This window comes from Cryptotermes secundus, unplaced genomic scaffold (genome assembly GCF_002891405.2).
Source record: "Cryptotermes secundus unplaced genomic scaffold, Csec_1.0 scaffold17, whole genome shotgun sequence".
NCBI lineage: Eukaryota > Metazoa > Arthropoda > Insecta > Blattodea > Kalotermitidae > Cryptotermes > Cryptotermes secundus.
The window spans coordinates 812,040-835,878 of record NW_019729207.1 but is presented as its reverse complement, the minus strand read 5'-3'; the positions used below and the strand labels follow the sequence as shown (position 1 = coordinate 835,878).

General features: G+C 47.0%; 2 protein-coding genes across 2 annotated transcripts in view; one reads left to right on the top strand and one right to left on the bottom strand.

Moving 5' to 3' along the window:
• The window catches only part of LOC111865324 (angiotensin-converting enzyme), a 127,511-nt gene that overhangs the window by 63,487 nt on the left and 40,185 nt on the right, over positions 1-23,839 (top strand). The gene's annotated exons all lie outside the window — the stretch shown is intronic.
• Positions 1,354-6,347, bottom strand: LOC111865326 (proline-rich protein 4). Its single transcript, XM_023853240.2, has 2 exons — positions 6,300-6,347; positions 1,354-3,097 (listed from the first exon to the last, which is right to left on the bottom strand). The coding sequence occupies exons 1-2, from the start codon at positions 6,309-6,311 to the stop codon at positions 1,889-1,891; spliced, it is 1,221 nt and encodes a 406-aa protein (XP_023709008.1). The 5' UTR covers positions 6,312-6,347; the 3' UTR covers positions 1,354-1,888.

The following is a 23,839-nucleotide window of genomic DNA, read 5'->3' as shown; positions in this document are numbered from 1 at the left end:
CTGGCTCTTGTATTCTTTGAGGTAGCAGCTGAATTTCTTCTCAAAGCCCATGGTTTACCCTACCCTGTTTTACTAATAATGTCACATCATTATGATTCCTATGGGTTCTCGAACTGGCTACCTTTTGCTTCACTAATTCGGATGACCTCCCATTACTCCGGATTATCGAGGGTTTACTGTATTCTATTTATTTGTAGGGCATTTAACAAAGCGCCGGTCACGGTAGCCGAGAGGTCTAAGGCATGCACTGTCTTCGCTCGCTCGGAAGCCGGGATCGTGGATTTGAATCCAACATAAGGCATGGATGTTTGGTATGTGTATGTGTTTATTCTGTGTTTATGTTGTCCCGTGTTTAGGTAGAGCACTTGCGACGAGCTGATCACTCGTCCAAGGAGTCCTACCGTCTGTAAAATGATCATGAAACTGAAAATCAGCGGCCAGGTCCCAAGGGGGCTGTAGAGCCGGTGAAAAAATAATTTACGAAGCGGTAAGCAACAGGCGATGAAATACTGCGGAATGATTGGATGCCAGTAAACCATGATTGCCAAAGAAAAATGCGGAGGTGATCCTGGCCTAATTTAAGGTACTATCCCGGAATTTACATGGAGATAGACTAAGCAAAGTCACGAAACACCTTATCCACGATAGTCGATGTCAGGCTGGATTCGAACCGGAGCCCTCACGAATCGCTTACCGCCTGAGTCAACGAAATAAAGTATGTATTCCACATTTAGTGTTTACAGATCCCGACAGATGTCTCTATGATGCTGATATTTCAGGGTGTGACTAGGTTAGATTGGTTTACGCTTCAGGGACACGTGCGTTATGTAACATCTTAAAGCAGTCACCTTAATGTTATGAAAGGAATTTAGGTCTCACAAACCATGCAACATTGAGCACATGGTAAAGGTAAAAAAGGTAACGTCCCTCTGCATAATCAATTAAGCACTACACCATGAAAGTGTATAGGGGAATGAATGTATAGATCCATGTTTTCTTGACCTCGGCACTAGTTGGAGTTGAATGGTCAGCTTCACGCTCCGGCAACTCTACCCCAGGGAGAAGAGTCCCCAGGTACCCATTGGAGAGTAGGCTGGGTGAGCGCCATAACCGGCCTGGACGCTACAGAGAAGAGAAAATTCTTGCCCCCTACCGGGGCTAGAATTCCGACCCCTCGGTCGTCCAGCCAGTCGCTACATCCCTTTACAAATTTAATTTGGGTAACATATTTCAGTCGATATAAATATGTATCTTAATGAAGAAGATACGAGAACGTGTGATGGATGCGGTTCGTGGGTTATTGCTAAACAGTATTAAGTAACAAGACGTAAATATTTTCTCAAATACTTTATTACAACTTCCACTGTACTTAAAGCTTATATAAAAATGTTAGTTTGTACAGAATGAAACACACCAAGTTTCAATCACACTTACAAAAGACTTCATTGTTACGCAAAATCCTTCATGGACGCTACAAGTCGCAGAATATTACACTCGAGGATGTGTTGCGGCGAGGAATAACAGCGAGATGATTTGTATGAGGAATTGCTAATCTCTTGAGTCATCTAAAAACAACAAAAGAAACGCAACGTCCACAAGAAATGTTTTACAATGAGAAACAAGTAGTGTTACATATGTCGTTGTTTCTGTGCTTCGACTACACAGGAAGTGACCTGAACGTCCGATTTTGTATCCTGACACTGATTTACTCTGCCTCTTTCAGTCTCAGTCATGACTGTCTTACTATCACGGTAAAGCCATATTCACATAAAATAGAATAGATCACACCGCGTTACATGTTGCTGAAGGTACAGAGAATCAGTCAAATATTAAACTGTAGGGACAGTTTCTTATTTCATACGTTAACCTGAAGAAGCGTACAGTCCGATCAGTAATATTCGCCATATCCGCCCTTCACTGGGTAGGCAATCGGTAACTTTTCGATTGCGTAAGGGACGGGTCTCTCAACAGCGATTTTGACAGGGTATGGGACTGGTCTCTCGATAGCGATAGGGACGGGTCTCTCAACAGGGATTTTGACAGGGTATGGGACTGGTTTTTCAACAGGGACAGGGATCGGTCTCTCAACAGGGATTTTGACAGGGTATGGTACTGGTCTCTCAACTTCATAAGGGACAGGTCTGTCTACTGCTACTGGGTATGGCTTTGGCACTGCTACAGGGTAGGGTCTGTCAACTGGCACCTTCACCGGAACTGCTACTGGTTTCTCTACAGGATATGGAACTGGTCTTGGAACTGCGACGGGGACTTCCTTGTAAACGGTCACGGGATATGGTTTGGGCACAGGGACAGGATAGGGACGGTCCACGGGGACATTAACGGGGTAAGGGACAGGCTTAGCTACCGGGTAAGGGACAGGTTTCTCTACTGTCACCGGGTACGGTTTGGGTACGTGGACTGGGTAGGGGCGGTCAACTGGGACCTTTACTTCAACCGGGTATGGGCGGTCAACAGGGACAGCGACTGGAACCTTGACGTGAACGGGGTATGGCTGCGGTACTGGGACCTTCACGTGGACCGGATAAGGTTGCGGGACTTGCACAGTCTTCTCGACAACAACTGGGTATGGTTTACGAACAACAACTGGGTACGGTTGCGGGACTGGAACTCTGACTTCGTGTGGGACTGCGACGGGCTTCTCTACATGGACAACAACAGGATATGGTCTATCCACAGGGACCTTGACCGGGACTGGCACATTTTTAACGACAGGGTAAGGTACGGGCTTTTCGACAGGCACAGCCACAGGGACGGGCCTGTCAACTGGGACACTGACAGGATAAGGTACAGGTTTCTCAACAGGAACGTGAACGACCTTCTCCACCGGGACCTTGACAGGGTAGGCGATGTGCTTGGTGTGCGCGAGCGGCTCCAACAGCAGCCCCAAACCTTGCCCATAGCCGTACGGCACACCGGCTGGCAGCAAGCCGTGACTGAAACCTCCGGTTGCCAGGGCACCGAACTCGCCGAAGCCACTGATGCCATAACCATAGCCCAGGTCAAACAGCCCTCGCTTGTCCTTGGCGGACAGCCCAGACGAAGTGACGACGGACAGCGCCGTCAGGCCGACGACGATCTGAAACGCACAACACAAAATGCCAACACTGAGGAGATATGATTCCCTGTCACAGGCTAATCAGGAAACAGCGTCCATTTGAGTAGGAATAACATGTATTCGTTGGTCATTCATGTTTTAAATCGAGACGTGTCGTTAAAAAACCAAATTTGTGGGCTGTAACGATGCATAGTTTGGAGGAAGCCCAACATCACAACACAGAAGACGTTCTCTATAGTCGCCGCCATTATAACCTCAAACCCAACGAGCTGCATGACTCAGTGAGAAGTTTCACAGAATCTGAGTTACTTCTTGCGCGTCCGCGTGTTGTAGCAAAGCTTAATTCTGCGTTATTTAAACAACGTCACACTGAAACCGTCTGTCTGCATGTCTGCGTGTTTCAAGTGATGCCGCTGGAGGTCACCCCCAAATTCGTACTTTTTAGTGTCACACAATCGATAATAAACTTGTGATATGTGAGCGCCCCTAGCGGCACACTGCCGAGATGTAGCAACCACCGAAATCTTAGTAAGCAGAGTAACAATGGGAATCTTTTAAAGAACGATAGTCGAGGAAATTTTATTTTCTGTTCACTTTACCGTTAGTTTATCTATTTTTCCTTGAAAAAACTGTATAGCTACTGAGACTACTGAGTATTACGTAAAAGTAAACAAAATGTTCGAGATTCGGGTTAATAGTGTAATGCTGACGTCATCAAACCCATTCGGAAAGCCACGATATAAGGAAGGTAAGCAGGAACTGTACACATCCCCGTCGTAAGGACTTGCCAAATGTTACAGTGGCCGCACGTGACGAGCCCAGCCTCGGTTCGGTTCCCCAGTCAACACTGCCCTGTTTATTGACCTACTTAAACACGCCTAGTGGCAATTTCAGTAGCTGGTTTATCCACGTGTACCAGTACGACAATACGAGGAAGTTTCTGAATTCCGTGACAAGATCTAACAAGTTTTATAGTTTGATGTTTTCGGCAACGATAAACTGTTCTCTACTGATGCTCTTACTCAAGTATTTTATTTGTAAACTAAATTTTTCACTATATTAAACATCTTTCAAAATGCGGGCTGATTTCTTACACCGTAAATACCTCGGGCATCTACTTAAGATCCGATTAGGCCTACATTTGTGACTGTCTGAACGTAGAATTAATTTAAGAGTTACTTCAAGAAGAAAATCACTAACTTAGAAGGGGAAATTTCTGTTGTCATAGTTGGCGGATTCGAATAAGTCTATAGCAAGCAAAACAACAAACTTTCTTCAACGCATATAGACCTTGACCAGTCTGAACATTTCATGTGACAGTCCATGTCGCACAGGTCAACGGGCAATCTTGTACCAACTGCAAATGTTGGAAAATAAAAAGGTAAAGCTATCCCTGTATCAGGCCGCCGAGGCCCACAGGGTTGAGACATTGAGGCTCCCACATTTTACTAGGCAATCAGCTCACAGATGGCGGTGAGGTTGTCAGCCTTAAGCGCCGGTCGCCCTTTACACACAGAAGATTTCTGTTAAGGGACTGAGTCGATCCTACGGCCATAGTACGGCTGGAAGGATTAGGTCAGTGACCTGATCGGGACTCGAACCCGCGACTTTCCATCTTGTAGCATACTGCCTCAACCAACTAGCTACGCGCCGTCCGGTGAATGTTATACTTGGTTACAAACAAAGATGACAGACCGCTTATGAGCAGGTAATTGGAAAATAACGGAGGGAAACCAACGCAGAAGTACCCGTTCTTATCCCGGGACACGGTGTTTCCGTGTCAGTGTCATAGTAGCTAAACTTTTAAAGGCGGAAGAACACTACAACTAAGAGGCTACAAGCAGCAATTTTGGAGAATTGTTAGAACCGTGGAAGGAACATCTGATATAGCGAATATAGCTTGTCGTGTCCCGAAACAAGGTATGTCACGCAATTCGGCAAGTTCCCCTACCAAGGTGTTGAGAGAAAAAAGAAAACAAAAGAATGGCATTCAGAATTCAGTACTGTGTGATGTGCTCCAGAGAGTCTGGAGCGCAAGATCATTGTCCTGTCCTGTTCACATCTCTTTCAGTGTCAGGAGGCAATTACGCGGTATGCCTATGTTTATTTATCGCCGCTGCCAGTAGCTAAGCAGCCGCACTATGGCCCTGGGGTCGACTCAGCCTCTAACAGAAAGAGTACCAGGAATTAATTAAAAATTTTTCTTCGGGAGTAAAGGGCGGCCGGCGTGTAAGGCTGACAACCTTACCGCAATTTTTGAGCCGTTTGTCTAGAAAATGTGGGAGCCTCGACGTCTCACACCACTATGGGCCTTCGCGGCCTGATACAGGGATAGCTTTACTTTTTACTTTGCCAGTAGCTAAGGCTACAAGTGCCGGACGGTGGAGCGGTTAGTAAATAACGAAGTGGAAACTGGGCGGAACTAAACAGTCGTGAACTAATTTCATGCAAAATTCCGATACTGGGGAAAAGCTACAAAATGGTTCTCCGAAATAGCATATCCCAACTCCATATTCACACGACTGGTTGTCTGAGAAAATTATAATTCCCGTAAATGCCACATAATCTTATAGAACACCTGAGTCAGGGGCTCGGGGACAAGATCTGAACCCAGATTCTCACATACACGAAATAAGAAAGCTTACCCACTGGACCTTCATGTCGCTGTACCCAGTGATGCAATTTACAAACCACTTGTCACATATTAGGATCGACAAGTGATGTTCGAAATAAACGTGTGATCTTTATTCTACAAGGGTCACGAAAATAAAATAGATTTAAGGAGAAAAAAAATCGTTATGACGAATTTGAATCACTTTTACAAATTTGGAATAACAAGCCACGGAACGATTCCAAAATTAATTTTTTGCTGTTACGTGAACCCCTTAAAACGTCGTGGTAACTATATGTACCACTTCCTTTACCAGAAATAAGTTCTTATTTCTTTCTCACGGAGTATAATTTGTGTTTCATACGAATCTGAAATAATCAGCGATTATTTCCCTAAACAGAATTAACCGGTTGGTTGTTGTTACGGAGACGGCGTGTGTTTCCTGTGAGGTACGAACCGAGCTCTTATATGTTACTTACACGGCCTTCACGCTTTAGAGGGTTAGTCACACGTTGTGTCTCACTCTAGCCTACTGTACATCACACGCACATGAACTGTGTCACCATCTGTCGAGATACGTTTCGGTTAGTCTTCACTTGACTGGTCACTTACCGATATTATCATTGTCCTGAGCCTCGGATCTGAATGAAGTGACCAGTCGTCTTCTGACTGGATAAACTGATTCGCAAATCCACCCAACTTCTGTTATATACCCTTCGTGATGCAAGGGTGGGGTGTCAGCCATGTCTTCACTTTCGCTCATACCCTGCTAAGTTTTCGTGGGGTAGAGATACGAGCAAGACAGCAGTTTCTTTTGAAAGGTTAGCTCTAAAAGTCAGCTCATACGTGCTGCCCCCCCCCTCCTCCCCATTTCTCTCCCACTTTTAGACAAGTCACTGGTTACTAACTGGCCTCCTGTTCCTCCGCCCGCCTTCTCCCTTACAAACTTCCACCCGCCTGAAAGTCCCAGTGTCCACTTAAACGAGAAAGTGTCCCCCCACTCCGCCACCACTTGAGAGATAATTAATGAGGGCTAGTATTTTTATTATTCCACTCTCTGCCTCCATCTGATCTCCATTGTCTGGTCTATGTTGCAATGCGACGTACAGGAGGGCGGTGTTACGAAGCAGGAAGTTGGCGACGCTGAAGACTCGCCTTACAACCGGAACAGGCTATAACTGGGCTACGGAATGGCTTCAGGCAAATCAGCTGTCCACTCGTCCGGCCTTCACAAGAACAATCAAGATGACAGGTTACGCTAACGTGTGACGACCAACAAAACTGCGGGTTCGGCAGGCTCAGAGACAGGCAACTCGCTAACAATATCTTTGACACACGGAATTACTGGGGGTTTGGATTTTTTTCCATCGTTCGAAATGTTAGGTAATAGAGGACACGACGTTTTGTAAACTAGATCTGTTTCCGTCTTCAGGTGAGAAAGGAAGACACCTACTCAGTTGGGCCCCTTAGAAAGAGCTAATCTCAATTACTGGACCAGTGACCTGAAGACGGAAACAGATCCATTTTCCGAAAAGTCGTGTTCTCTGTTACCTAAAATTCCAGACGATGGAAAAAGTCCAAAACCCAAGTAATTCTGTGTGTTACCCTCCATCGTCAGAACCCTTTGGAATCTACCAATATCTTTGACAATGAAAAAATATGGGTTCGACCCTCGCGTGACGTTATTTATCATTAGAATGGCGACAAATCCCGCTTCTGGTTGGTCTGCATCCCTCACAGATGGATGACGTCATCTATCCGTTGGAAGCGTGAGGGTCATCTCAGTTACACGGAAAAGTCCCTTCCTGCGTTACGGAAATCACGCCGTGACAGACAAACTGGTTAATGCTGTCTTTTATCTAGACCACAGAGCGTCAGATTGCAAAATGACTGACCGGGGTCCTATCCCGGCACGTGAAGGGACTGAATGAAACCACGAAAAGACATCGGTCAGGAGAGCCGGATTCCCAGAGATAATTAGAACAGAAACCGACTGGCTACGGGTTCGACGACAAAGGAGTCGGAATTCGAGTCCCGGTGGGGGTCAAGAATTTTCACTTCTCTATGTGGTCCAGACCGGCTCTGGGGTTCACCCAACCTCCTACCCAAGGGTACCTGGGGCTCCTTCTCCGGGGGTAAAGCGTTCGAGGCGTGAAGCTGACCACTCACCTCCACCTAGTGCCAATGTCAAGAAAATGTGGATCTAAACATTCACTCCCCCATACGCCTTCATGGCGTAGTGCTTACTTAGTTAAAGCACAGGGAGATCGCTGCTCGCGTGAATCGAAACTTATTAAATTTTTATTTAAATCTTTCTCGCCGCATGATACAGACCAGCTATGGCGTTCACACTCCTTTCTGTCCAGTGGGTACGGGGTCTGTTCCCCCAGGTTAAAACGGCCGAGGCGTGAATCTGACCACTCACTTCCAGCAAGTGTCCCCGTACGTCTTCACGTTGTGTTGTTTCATTAAGCACACATAACAATTTAATTTTTGGCGCGTAAAGCTGACAACCTCACCGACATCTGCGAGCTCACCGTCTAGAAAATTTGGGGACCTCGACGTCTCATAACCCTATGATTCTCCACGGTCTGTTACGGGGATAGCTTTACTTAACCTCACCGCCATCTGTGAGCTGATTGTCTAGAAAATGTGGGAGCCTCGACGTCTCAGAGCCCTATGGGCATCCACGGCCTGTTACAGAGATAGCTTTACTTAACCTCACCGCTATCTGTGTGCCGACTGTCTAGAAAATGTGGGAGCCTCGACGTCTCAGAGCCCTATGGGCCTCCACGGTCTATTAAAGGGATAGCTTTACCTTTTCTTTTTACAACTTGACCTTTATCTAACTGCATGTAAGAGTGAGCGCCATGCAATTCAGTTATGAGACACGCTCTAAAAATTTTCATTTGTCATGTAAGGTCACTTTTTCTGCGCATTTTTCTCTAAAAGCCACAATTTATCCTACGCTCTCCTCGATTAGAGTCTTGGTCCTTTTATCTAGTGACGCTTTCAGTGGGCCGTATGATTAGTGTTTAATCAATTTGCTATCACGTGAAGGAAGTGGTCGTGGCCTAATTTAGGGCACCGGCACAGCGTTTAGGAGGATGGATTAAAAAAGCCGTTGATGACCTTAATTTGTACGGTCCCGAGGAGAGATTTGAACCCGGGACCTTCCGAATACGAAAGAGGAATTGTAGCCTCTCCGCCACATCATTCGATCCCTCACTTATAAGCGTACATACAGTCATTAAGCAGACAAGAGACCGCGTAAGATGAAGTCACTTGACTTCCGTAACCCATGTATAGGTTCGTGACATAGCTCAAGGGGTTAGTCGTCGGCTTCCCACCGCGGCGACCCCGGTTCGAACTAAGGCCATGCGGGATTTGTGTTGTACAAGTGGAAATGAGGCAGGTTTTATCTGAGTATTTTAGTTTCCCCTCCCAATTCTCATTGAGCCGAAGATCCATACTCATCTACCATCCGGGCCGGTACAATGGGTCCACTAGTGGAGGAGGGTGCCCTAAGGGCTCAGTCTAACCCTACCGCACACTACGAAAATTTTATAAAAACCGATTTATTGGATTTCACCCATGGTTATATACGAATAATTGTAACACATGTGATAATACAGATAACAGGAATTTAGGCTTCTAATTAATTACTTTGTTATACAGAGTAAGTCCTTCGCAATATGAAGTGAATCTCGTACACTTAAAGGGACAAATGTGAACTTCGTACAGTCAATAGGGCTGAGACACTCAAGAACACTCAGAGGCCGCACTAAACCAGACTGTACTGAGACTTTAGGATAGAACTGAAAATGCAGTCAAATAAAAGACAGATATGAAATTGAATAAACCATCGGAATACAAACACTGAAGAAGGAATACAGAAGCAGATGCTACAATATTGTCACGTGCATGAGTGACTATAGACGGGGTTTGGATTGGTAATTGAATTTATTGAACACTTACAGAACGTAATTACAAGTAAGTGCAGCGCTAGGCAGTGACATAGCTCTCTTCCCATCGCGGCGGCCCGGGTTCGATCCTGGGTCTGGTCAAGTGGGATTTGTGGTGGACAAAGTGGCGCTGGGGCAGATTTTCTCCGAGTACTTCGGTTTCCCCTGTCAATCTTCATTCCACCACTTGCTCCACAATCACTCTCACCTATCATCTGGGGCTGGTACAATAGGCCAGAAGTGGCCGCAGTACAAGGGACTTAGTCCCACCCCACTAGCAATAAAAAACACTACAGCGCTATAGCTAATTCACACACTCTACAGTTCACTGCAGCACGAAAGCAGTCTTCTTAGTCTACTGTATCTTCACCGGGTATCGCCTGGCAACGGCTTCCAACCCGTAGCTTCCTCAGCTTCGCGTTCACCTCCTTAACGGGGGACAAGTGTCAACAACTGACTCTTCTAACTGCCGTCCCAAGACTCTGTCGTAATGGCAGCTGATCCACGCTATATAACCCCGGCACGGACCGCACAGAAAACACATCTCTCAACAGTCCTTCTATTGCTGTATCACATGAAGTTATCACATCACTGACTATGAAGGACTGTTACGGGGTGTAGTCTGGTAGATACGAGTACATAGGCCTATCCAAATTACAGACGATCCTATTGCCTCCGTCTTCATGGTAGATAAGTGAACAGGTTAGATTGCCTGCATAGTGCAGACGAGAAGGCGAGGAACTGAATTTTAGGAATCGTAACGCAGTGCAGTTGGGAGACCGACGTTTCGAAGGAACATACCGTAAAGCCTGCTTATGCAGGGATTTTTCGTCTGGCTTTTTCTACCCTGAATATGGAGGCAGTGTGTAGCATCGAACTACACAGCGTCACAGGCCAGAAGACCGCAGCCTTCGTATTTACTGTCGTGAAGGCCCCACATCATCCGACTCCAAGGATGCTGTCCACTACAGCCAAATGCCAACAATGCGCCTGTCAGCATTTTCAGTTATAGAAATAAAGGTGACGAGGAGTCAAGCATGTTGGCACAGCGGTAATGTTCTAGGGCTCGGTTAGAATTGCATCCTGGACAGTGAATGTCCTGACTGCCACGATCGCTTCCTCCCAGATCCCTTCCAATCCATCTAGTGCCCTCCAACTAGACACTTTACTGTCCAGTTGCTGACAGATTCCATAAATAGCCCACGGAAAACATGCGGGCTCTGAGCTTATGAAGTATTCTGTATTCTGGGATATAACGCCGTGTAGTCCGCTGAAAGTCAACGGACGTTTCGGAGGAACATATCGCCTCCATCGTCAGGGTCAAAGTATAATCCAAGTAACAAGCAAAGCTTGCCACCACTTTCATGATCTTTTCAATTAATATCTAATCTAAAATATTACAGATGTTATTATATTGTCACGTGTTGGGTATGTCACGCGACAGATAACTTCACGTGGGTCTCGGATTGAGCGAATCTTTATTGGACACCCACTCTTACAATTATTATGACTTACAATATCACGTGACTGGCTCAGTACTCAACTATCCTTGGCCGTGGCTGGATCCCAACTGTCTCTGGCGGCGGCTGTCCCAAGACTGTCTCGTTCTCGTCTCAATACTCAATATTCCAATCGACGGCCAGGCCCTTTATATAAGGCGCACATGGACTCAATAGAGGACACCCCTCGCTAAGGTTCAACCTCACGTGTTCGGCAATCCTTTGCTTCGGGAACACTCCCTATAGATTACACAGGTAACGTGTCTCGTCTCATCCGTTGTTGCTCAACGACAATTCGTTGCTACGATTTCAAGTTGTCACATAACGGGCGCAACGAACTCTCTGTAGTTCATCTCCGGGGAGCCGCGTTCGTTGCTTCGGCACTCTATGCAACGGCTCACTGTTATTGCGCTACCATGGAAACACGTTACATTGCTCCCTTCTAAAGGTTGCTCGTCCCCGAACAGTCTAACGGTACTTCCTTGGTTTCGTTTCCTAAGGTCCTCTGCCTTTCCTTCTGTGTTTTGCCTTCCTTCCATCCGCCCCTCTTCTTCCAGAGTGCTCGCCCCGAGCACTTCCAAGATCCAGCGGTTGTTGATTTGTTAGTCGCATTGTCTCACATTCATTCCTCACTTTCATTCTTTCCTCATTCATTCTTGCTTCTACTACCGGTTCCTCCCATGCGGGCCGTTTCCTTTCTTTCGTTTTGGGGGAAGGGGGGGTCGACCCCTCCACAGTGTCCAGTTTTTACTTCTCTACAATGGGACAGGAGATATGAAAATTTGCTTTCCGATTTCCAATCCCTTTACCCTCCCGAGGGTCCTGTTGAATTCCCACTTGCTTCCGAGCCGTAGCTGGTCCTCGAAGTCTCGATTCCTGGTTTCCTTGGTGCCTTCCTGGCGCATCAGTTGTCTCCATCTGGGAGTCCATCTTTCTGGGTTCCTCTTGTAGAATTGTTTCTGGTCCGATTCTCCCGCCGTCCCTGTTCGACTGGCGGTCCTTCTTGACTGCTTTGAAACCTGCATCTCTTGCGCTGTCACTTTCGCGCAGCGGGTCATGTTCGGCTTGCAGATGTCTTTCCTGGGCCGTGCCACTGTTGCGCGGTGGCTCGTCCCTCTGCAGGCGACGGCCAGTCTCTTTTGGGGTTTACAATTTTCCCGCGTTGAATTTTTCGGTTTCTGACTGCGGCGCTCCGTGGCCAGTTTTCGGCCCTTACGCCGTTTCCTCGGTTCTCCGACCGGTGTTATCGTGGCGTCTTCTTTCGGGACCTCTCGTTGTCCTGCCGCCTCCAGTGAGGTCGGCTTTCTCTCTTCTTGACGTGCCTCCATCTCTTGGCAAGCCAACGTCTCATCGTGGTTGTCGTTCACCATTTTCTCTCTCATGGCGGCCATTTCTTCTCGCTATGCTTTCAATCGGCCATCATTTGTTCATGTCTGGCGTCGGCCTTTGCTTGCATGGCTAGCAGGAATTCCACTATTTGTTGTGACTCCATTTCTTGGCGCGGTGATTTCGTGTTTGAAGTTTGATCCTGTCGGTCACGTGTGCAAGTCCAATCTTTTAAATTCGATCCGATTAATCGGACCTGATCCCACTTCTGACACCAGTTAATCCGAACTGAATTAAATTAATAAACATTTTACAGTGTCCCAGGAGGAAAGGTCATAGCCATCCTAAGCATATATTCCTAAGCCATATTCCGAACGGTTTCCGAGATAGATTTATTTCATTGTACAGTGCTGTACTGTACTGTACACTGTACAGACGAGCAACACGCCATGTCCTCACACGAGTTGCACCGAGATAGAGCTATTTCACTGTGCAGACGAGCAACACGCCATGTCCTCACATAAGTTGCACCGAGATAGGGCTATTTCACTGTGCAGTACACTGTACAGACGAGCAACACGACATGTCCTCACACGAGTTGCACCGAGATAGAGCTATTTCACTGTACAGTACACTGTGCACTGTACAGACGAGCAACACGCCATGTCCTCACATGAGTTGCACCGAGATAGAGCTATTTCACTGTGCAGACGAGCAACACGCCATGTCCTCACACAAGTTGCAAAGTGCAATCTTCGCAAATGTATTATACTAGGTAAACTATAACAAACTTTGTCACTTGAACAACAAATACCGGTATTATAAACAGTACGTAATATCTCTTTCTTATGAATCATTTTGGAACTGTACAGTGAAACAGCTCTATCTCGGAAACCGTTTGAAATATGACACATGTACATATACACTTTCTTGCTTAGAATTGCCGATACTATGACCTCCCAGAATAATGAAATTTCCTCCTTGGACACTCTGCATAACTTTCCCAGAATATGCCGTGTCCTCATTCCAGCCCGCATGTGATCGCGCCTCACGTTTTGCAAACGTCAGTCAGTCTGCCTAGGGTCAGAATTTCGTACACGCGTTCTTCACAGCGAGCCAGCCATAGCAGATCGGAGGTTCGCTTCTTGAGGGGGGATACTCTAGTCTCCGTCAGACTAGCCTACATCGCTCGACCCTTCTACGAGCACTTCATGTAATACACTTGACGTAACTACAGAGTAGAATGGAAAAGGCCATCCTGTTACTAAATCCAGTCTGAAGGTGTGGAGGAACCGCTGCTCAACTAATGAGGCCTCTTTTTTTTCTGTTCATGATTCCATTAGCTCAAGGTATTTGTGTGTTTACTGCAACAGCCTGACGATAAAAACGCTGAGTGACCCAGAAAACATTCACACGCAAGTTCTCACACAGATCAATTCATTACCCTCTCATGAGGTCTGCGGATTTCGCGGCGGCCGCTGTGGCTGACGTTTCTGGGGAAAGTCAGCGTCTAAAAGCATCCACCATCCAGTTTTCCTCATCGAACAACTCGGAAACCACTTAAAGGATTTTCGTGAAAATGATACTGGAGGGTTTACTGGACTCTGTCCGGGTACGTGCCAATTTTTGTTAAAATCGGGCAATACCGGACGCTTCACATGGAGATGTACGCGCGCTTCTGCGCGTCTCGAGCGTAAGCAGCCGAACGTTTGACGGAATTACGAGGAAGAGTCAGTAAATAGGTCACAAATGGAAGTAAAACAGCTGTAACGGAAGTAATAGGTTTTCTGTGTGTATCACTAGGTGGTAGCACAGTCCAGCTTCATGACAGTCTAGGAAGCTGAGGCGCATGCGCATATTTAGAGGCTGGTTTCAGTAGTCAAAATGGCGACAGTGCTTTAGGATGTGCTACCGAAGAACAGCGTTATGTTCTGTGTTTTTGTGGGCAAAAGACTCGATGCTAGGAATATTCATAAAGAAATGTTTCCGGTTTACGGTGGGAAGTGTTTGTGGCTTAAAGCTGTCCACAACTGGGTGGCAGACGTTACGCTGATGACGAAGAAGTTTGAACGGAGGTGCGGAAATGGCCGAGACAACAGTCAAACGACTGCGCTGCGGGTTTCGACGCACTGGTAAAGGGATGGGACAAATGTATCAGTGTTGGCGGAGGAGGATATATAGAGAAATAAATGTTTTTCCAGGTTCGAATATCACATATTTTGCGTTTTTATTTCAATTCGTGACCTATTTACTGACTCTTCCTCCTAAAAGTGTCTCAAGTAACATCTGTAGAAAAAACTGAGCACGCTCTTTACCGGTAAATTTCGATCCCGGGTCTGGTCAAGTGGGATTTGTGATGGACAAAGTGGCGCTGGGGCGGGTTTTCTCCGAGTACTTCGGTTTCCCTTGCCAATCTTCATCCCACCAAACTCTCCATCATCATAATCACCCGGGGCAGGCTACAATAGGCCAATCAGTGGCCGCCGTGCCGAGTGGATTCAGTTGGACTCCAGCCCCCACTAAGCGAAATATACCGACTGAGCTATTCGGGCTCCCAACTTCCCACCTACTGGGCTGATTTCTGTTCGCTTCTCTGAAGGAGAACCGGTAAATTTCGATCCCGGGTCTGGTCAAGTGGGATTTGTGATGGACAAAGTGGCGCTGGGGCGGGTTTTCTCCGAGTACTTCGGTTTCCCTTGCCAATCTTCATCCCACCAAACTCTCCATCATCATAATCACCCGGGGCAGGCTACAATAGGCCAATCAGTGGCCGCCGTGCCGAGTGGATTCAGTTGGACTCCAGCCCCCACTAAGCGAAATATACCGACTGAGCTATTCGGGCTCCCAACTTCCCACCTACTGGGCTGATTTCTGTTCGCTTCTCTGAAGGAGAACTGCGAACTACTGCAGGTGTGTTCTGGAATGTGACGCCCTTTAGTCTGGTAGATATTTACAAACTTCTGGGAGGAATCCGCTGCTTAGCTGGGGGCAGGTGGTTGTTCCGAGGCGTTAGCAGAATATATGACTCCCACAAGACAGTAATGTCACAGTCATAGGCGTGTGAAATTTAGTTCCTTGGTATTGCTGTTCTGAAGCAGGTGCAGAACAAGTTCACGTACACCACGCATGCGCGTAGGGGAAACAGAACTACCATGATAAAGTGACGTCAAGGTAGATTCTTGCAGGTCGTAGCCATGTGAAGGGTTCCGCAAGGACGAGAGAGATTTACGTTCTAACTAATTTTTAATAATAATAATTCACCTAAAATTAATGCTACTTTCTAATCAATATATCACTCAAATGCAGCAACAACCTTGCGATTAATCGGGATCAACCCACAATGTACACTGAGGTCATGGGAAGGGGTCCCCCACTGTTGCCCTCCCCCCCCCCAGTCGCGCAGCCATTCCTTTCAGACAGATGTTGCCACTGATAACTTTCGCTGCTGGCGAACGTTCTGCGCCGTTTGACAGGCTAAAAGGGCTGGAGGGAGAACAGTAGCGACAATGGAAGGACCAGAACGCTGTCATCCCCTCCACCTGCGGGACTCACTTCCGTGGCCTCAGTATAGCCAACTGAATGCGACTTAACAGAGTTATTAGGACCGAAATGCGTTGACTAGAACACGCGCAGCAAGCTTCGTATGGTAGGCCGCGCCATAGCTCAAGCGGTTAGTCGCTGGATTCTCATCGCGGCAGCCCGGGTTCGATCCCGGGTCTGGTCAAGTGGGATTTGTGGTGGACAAAGTGGCGCCGGGGTGGGTTTTCTCCGAGTACTTCGGTTTCCCCTGCCAATCTTCATTCCACCAAACCCTCCATCATCATTATCACCCGGGGCAGGTACAGTAGGCCAATCAGTGACCGCCGTGCCGAGTGGACCCAGCTAGACACCAACCCCCACCAAGCAAAAAAAAAAATCTTCGTGTGGTTGGTCCACACGCCGACCCCTTCTTGAACCCCACTACAACTTGGGGGGCTTAAACATTGAAGCTAAGAATTCAGAGTAATGAGGGCTATCAACTTCATGGATGTGACGTAACGTACTCCGGGAGAAGTTCCCGTATTGCCTCCATCTTCAAGGTGGAAGAGTAAGGCAATCAACCAGCGCCCCGCTCAGTCGAACTGAGCATCTGCAGAATGAAGGTCGCAACTGTTACCGACTGAACCCATTTCCTGGGTTTGCCGCTGCTCTGACTCTCGCATGCTTCTCGCTGGTTACCTGCTTGGCCTATTCTTCGGCCCTCAGGGTGCAGGCAGTACGTTCCTCCGAAACGTCCGTGAACTTCTACCGGATTGCACGATGTCACCTCCAAGAAGTTACCGCTGTGAGAGACTAGCAGCTCGGAGCTGCAGCAGCCGACCATTGCGACAGAGAGCAACAGGGCACGCGTGACTGTCTTGTCTCCATGTTCAGGAAGGACAGGCCGGGCGCTGTTTCGACACAAACCTGAATACAGAGGTCATTATTCCCTGGCAGGAGACATACCCGTACCCAAGGCACCTATCTCTGTTAAGCCTGGGCGAGAAGAGTTGGAGAGGAGAGGAGAGAAGAGGAGAGGAGAAGAGAAGGAGAGGAGAGAAGATAGGAGAAGAGAAGTGAAGAGAAAGAGAGAAGAGAGGAGAGGAGAGGTGAGAAGAGAAGAGAAGAGAGGAGAGGAGAAGTGAAGAGAAGAGAGGAGAGGAAACGAGACGAGACGAGAGGAGAGGAGAGAAGAGAAGAGAAGAGAAGAGAAGAGAAGTTCATCGTCAAGTATTCTTTNGTTTTCATTTATTTCCATCAACACTACTTAATATCATTAAATTTTCCATTTATTTGTGTTCAAAGGTTTTTTAGGGCCGGTTACGGTAGTCGAGCGGTCAAAGGCATGAACTGTATTCGCTCGCGCGGTAGCCGGGATCGTGGGCTACAGTCCCACACGAAGCACTGATGTTTGGTATTTGTGTGTATTCTGTCTGTGTTGTCCTGTGTTTAGGTAGAGGCCTTCCGACGAGCTAATCACTCGTCCAAGGAGCCCTGCCGTCTGTAAAATGATCAAAATCTAAGAACAACCTCGACACCGTTAAGCTATAAGAGAACGGATTAAGCGAGTTTTTTAGGATTACCTTTTGCCATATTATCGCTTAATCCGGATGACTCTTTCCCCACCCAAACTAATCCAGATTAGCGAGTGTTTACTGTAATGACGGAGACAACGAGGCGTTCCGTGATTCATCTCAGGCATAATTCATATTAAATATAATCGGGGTCGCATCTTCTGGTCCCAGACAGACCCAACTCGCTATCGCATTCATATCGTCCCATTCACTTTCAGCAAACTGAGAAGGTCGGGACACACTGCTACAGAAATGGAAAACGGACAACTTAAGCCTAGCTTCCTGCGGTAAAAGATAACGCATGATGAAACGTGTTTTAACAGATCCACTTTCGAGAAACGGCGTCCACCTCGCCCGATCTTCTGGTCTAATTACCGTACCGCTACACTCCGACTTGCTCCTTGTCCTTATATAACACTTGCCGGGGGCAAGAATAGTGTGTCTTTCTTTCAACCTGATTCACATATACGGTACATCTAGCGGCGCGCAACGAGAGGCTGTTCACATGCACGGTACATCTAGCGGCGCGCAACGAGAGGCTGTTCACATGCACGGTACATCTAGCGGCGCGCAATGAGAGGCTGTTCACATGCACGGTACATCTAGCGGCGCGCAACGAGAAGCTGTTCACATGCACGGTACATCTAGCGGCGCGCAATGAGAGGCTGTTCACATGCACGGTACATCTAGCGGCGCGCAACGGAGAGACTCTTAACATGTGTTGCATTCGTGGTACTCACAGCGGTCACTATGAAGAATACTGTTCCATAGAATGGGGCACGCGGTAGCGTAGTTGGTTGAGGCTACAAGCCGGAAGGTCGCGAGTTCCGAGTCCCGATGAGGTGGATTTCTTCAGTTTACCTAATACTTCCAGCCGCACTATGACCCTAGGGTCGACTCAGCCTCTAACAGAAATAAGTACCAGGAATCTTCCTTGGGAGTAAAGCGGGGCCGGTGCGTAAGGCTGGCAATCTTACCACCATCTGTGAGTCAAGTGTCAAGATAATGTGGGAGCCTCGACGTCTCAGAACCCTATGAGCCTCCATGGCCTGTTACAGCGATAGCTTTATCTTTTTACCTTCTTTAGCTGTCCCACAGGATATAACTCCGTGCAGTCTAGTACAGTACCGACGTTACAAAGGCACATAATGATCCCATATCTAAACTCGAAGAGTAATCGAAACAAGAAACCAGCAAGAAGCATGGAATTTGAAGGTGTACGTTCTTCCGAAACGTCGATAACTTCTACCAGACTACAGGGCGCAACACTTAGTCTGCCTCTTTCACGATCAACTGACACCACCAACAGCAATTCGTGTTCTAACTCTGACCGAAGGAAGGAAAACGCACACGACCAGTTGTAATGTTGTGGTGTCGCGCGCTGGAACAGCGAGTTGCCTGGGAACTGCCATGCAGTCGGACCGCACAGGCAGCGCTCGAAACAGATAAACACCCCTCATTACAGATCACCGCTGCTCTGAGCAACGTGTACTCCTGATGGCAGGCGACAGTGTAACTTGACACATGTGTTACTCCCTTGGCGACCCAGAGGCACAGGACCTCACTCATGTGGCGTATACCACGACACTCAACCGACGTTTCGGAGGAAAATACTGCCATTTGCTGTACTTCTTGCTTCTTGCTTGCTGGTTGCTTGTTTGGCTTACTTTTCAACCCTGAATATAGGAGCATGACATTCCTCTGAAACGTTTATGAAATTCTACAGGACTATACGGCGTCATATACAAGAAGATTGGTATTCGGGGATTATTGTCTTCTAGGATGTGACACCGTGCGATATGGTAAATATGTGTCAACGTTTCGAATAAACCGGTTGCATTTTCAGTGCAAAATACCCTGAAGATGGAGGTAACAGGCGCTTCGTAAATGCTGGTAAAAATACGGCGTCACAATTCAGATGACAGTACAACTAAAGTTACTCCGTTAAGTCCTTGCTGAAAAGCTGATGGCTGCTTAGCTACTCAGGAACTTCCCCGTCTTTTTATGTTCACTGCCGTGTTCACAAAAGCTCGGCAACATTTCGTAATATACTTGTTTCTGTTTTCCGTGAATTGTTAAGACTAATTCCAGGCCACCCCCTCGTCGGCTTTTCGCGACTGCAGCCGCAGCCTGACTAACCGCGTTGGCTGATGACTAGGGACCTGCCTAAAGCCAGTATTGGGCCGCGCCATAGCTCAATCGGTTAGCCGCTGACTTCCCACCACGGCGGCCCGGGTTTGATCCCGGGTCTAGTCAAGTGGGATTTGTGGTGGACAAAGTGGCGCTGGGGCAGGTTTTCTCCGAGTACTTCGGTTTCCCCTGCCGATCTTCATTCCACCAATTGCTCCACAATCATCCTCACCTATCATCTGGGGCTGGTACAATAGGCCAGAAGTGGCCGCAGTACAAGGGACTTAGTCCCACCCCACTAGCAATAAAAAAAAAAGAGTATTCCGACCGAAGGCAGGTTTAAATTCGATCACATGAACACTACTACCTCAGCGACGTAAAGCTCTACAAAAACTTTAAACTGATCAGTTACTTGTAATCTAGAGTGAACGGTTCGAGTCCCGGCTGCGACATAGACTTCCTGACATGGGTGTTTCGCGGGTTTCTTCATTCCCTCCAAAACCATGTGTGTATATATCTTGGACACATCATCCCAATGTATCGTTATGTAGCCTCAGCTGTTGATACATCCGTTAACTTAACGGCGCTATCAATAACGAAAAGGTACAGCGTCTCAGAATAGGACGATTAAAGAATGTGGAGCAGTTGGCGGAATGAAAATTGGCAGGGGAAACCGAAGTATTCTATTCGTCCATCAAAAATCTCACGTAACCTGATGTGGGATAGAACCCGGGGCGCTGTGGTAGGAAACCGGCGACAGCATCGTTAAACAAACCATAAAATGAACAAATCAAGTCAACTAAGTAACTCCATGTTAATGGGCGTAAGGAATTGGAAGAGAGCAGCGCAGGATAGAGAGGAATGGAAGGGCCTCATAAGGGAGGCCAAGGCCCGACATCGGGCTGTTGCGCCATAGAAGAAGAAGAAGAAGAAGAAGAAGAAGTAACTCCAAGGAGCTGAGCCCTTCTTGAGAAGCCGCCAACTGTGCAGCTACTCAAGAATTTCCGAGCATTTTATGGAACCCGAAGGTTCATTACCGTGTTCACACGAGACCTCCACTGGGCCCTATACCGAGCCAGATGAATCCAGTCCATACCACCCCATCCCATCCAATATCCATTTTAATATTACCCACCCACTTATGCCTTGGTGTACCTAATGGACTCTTTCGTTCTGGCTTTCCCACCAATATCCTATATGGACTCCTCCAGCATTCATGTTACATGCCTTGCCCATCTCATCCTTGGCGAAGAGTACAAGTTATGAAACTGATCATTATGCAGTTATAGAGGTAAAGCTATCCCTGTAACAGGTTGTGGAGGCTCATAGGTTTATAAGCTCCGACATTTTCTCCACAATTCGCTCACAGATCGCAATGAGGTTGTCAGTCTTACGCGCCGGCCTCCCCTTACACCCAGGAATATTCGTGGTACTCATCTCTGTTTGAGGCTGAGTCGACACCCGTGTCCATAGTGCGGCTGGGAAGATTTCGTCAGCTGAAAAATTCAATTAGCTCATCGGGAATCGAACCCATGACCTTTCGGCTTGTAGCTTAGTGCCTCAACCAACAACACTACCGTGTGCCCGTCATACAGTTATAAATAAAATAAAAATATTACTAATTTTGTATTATATATGCCGAATATGAGAATCTAGACAGACACGTTAAGAAACTCTGTTCTACGTACGCGTACAATGAAATGTCCTTGAACGTCGGCAGCCACAATGATCCTGCAAGGCAGGAATGCACACATAGAGAGACAATCACTTCTGTTTAGTCACGTCGAAACCAGTTAAGACTAGTGGGTAAAATTGTAATGAATGATTCATTTCTCTCTACATCTTTGGTGCGGAATGCTCCCCACACCACCCCCCGCGACAAGCATCCAGCAGGGGTGAACACACAAAAACATTCAGGTTTTCATACGAAGTATCCATCATGTTTGTCCGATTTCAACCAAAATTAAAATATAGCGTCCATAGAGTTTAATAAAACTACCCAGTATCAAATTTCATGAAAATCCATTAAGCGGTTCTCCAGAGTTCTAGAGACGCCCACAATTGGTAGCACACAGCTCTGTGTGTCTCAGCTGACAGACATAATTATTGTCGACTTATTCTAACGGTCGCTCTTTGAGTTGCGCTGAGGGCGTTACTCAACTCACTGCCACCATTCCTACATTTCAGATCAAAGACTGCAACTGTTCATACAGTTTCACGTAAGTTGTAACCACAAATTCACCTTTCTCAGCTTCGTGATTCAGTCGCACTGCTAAATGCGCTAAGATCTGCACTCGAGCGTGACGGACAGACCGACAAGTCCGCTATCTTTTCCGTGTATGCATAGAATAACATTATGACGTAATGCTGAAAGGAAAGGTTCGGCGGGCATGAATATATACAGGGCAGCAGACTTCAGTTCAATGTTAAAAACGTTTAATGGATTCTAAAACGGAAAATGAATGTTGTCTATTGTTACAATGTGAAAGAGCCACATTACCTGAGACCCACATACACACAGACAATCCCTCACACGTTTCAAGCTCTTTCCTGTAGTCTGAATGCCACACACAATAGGCAAACTTCTTTGTCTTTCTTGTTCCTTCAAGACATCGACGAGTGACAAGGCCCCACGCTCCGCTAGCTTCGCAGAAACTATCGATGTTATGTCCTCAGTGATTGCTTCACCACAACGTACACAGCGCGGCTTCGAAACAAACGGAGCGCTACAATACTGCGGGCACTAGCTAATTCCGTTACAGTTAATCCGGATGTGCGGATAATCCTGATCGAAATATGAAAAATGCTGTTCACAGTTGAGTACATACTCTAAAAAGACACGCGGCAGATGAGTCGCTTGTCTGTTCAGACAAAACTTGACGAGTTTCTATTAAACCTGCATTATTACGTTGAAAAACAAACACAAGTATTGGTCTATACCTACAGCAAGACCACTCCAGTCCATACCACCCCATCCTGTCTCTCTAAGAACCATTTTAATACTATAGATCCACCTATGTCTTGATCTTCCTAGTAGCTCTTTCCTTCTGACTTTCCCACCAATTACTACATGCATTCCTATTCTCCCACACTGATTCTACATGCCCTGCCCATCTCATCCTCCTTGACTTGATCATTCTAATTACACTTGGTGAAGAGTACAAGTTATGAAGCTCCTCATTATGCAGTGTTCTCCAACCTCCTGTCACTCCATCTCTCCTCGGTCCAAATATTCTCCTGCTCTCAAACACCCTCAGTCTATGTTCCTCTCTTAATATCAGAGACCAAGTTTCACACCCATACAGAACCACAAGCAAAATTATAGTTTTGTATGATCTAATTTTTATGTTTTAGGCAGCAGACGAGAAGACAAAAGGTTCTGGACTGAATGGTAGCAAGCATTACCCGAGTTCAATCTCTTCTTAATTTCCTCCTGAGTCAGGTTTTAATTTGTTACTGTCGTTCCCAAATATCTGAACACACCCACATTTTAGCGATGCGTCTATACGTATACAGACAGAGGGCACTTCAAAAACCCCTTTTTCATGCTCTGGGAGGCTGAAGACCATGTAAATATGGCGAAACACTAAGATCGATTTCCTTCCCAGAACAATACTGCTACTATATCATGGATGTGTGACTGTAGACGGGGTTTGGATTCCTGATCACATTTACTGGACTCTCTGACACAGCGCGTTACTCCACTTCACAGTTCACTATCATACACCCACACTAGTGTCCAGTCAAGTCTTCATGCCTTTGCTTGGCAGCGGCTTCCAACGACGGACGCTCCTCTTCTGCATTCTCGAACTGTCCCCGACCTCAGGTACGAGCTTCTCACAGCAACAGAGTCAGAGTTACTTTACGAATAGCGGTTTGCCGGCAATCAGTTCGTCTTGGCAACAAGCCCCTTGACACCCACGAACGGTATTTTTTTTCTTTCAATTGAACACTCTGCGGTCATAGTCCTTATGTAACATCCTCTCTGAAGAGATGATGGGTCTGTCGTTTATTGGTCCTAGCAGCGCAGTCATTCTTGGGTCCGAGTCCCGCGGGACTCATGACCATATTTTACTGTCTCAGCGAGATTATCACAGCGGCCACCATGGAGCATGCGCACTGTCCTACAGCATGCGACG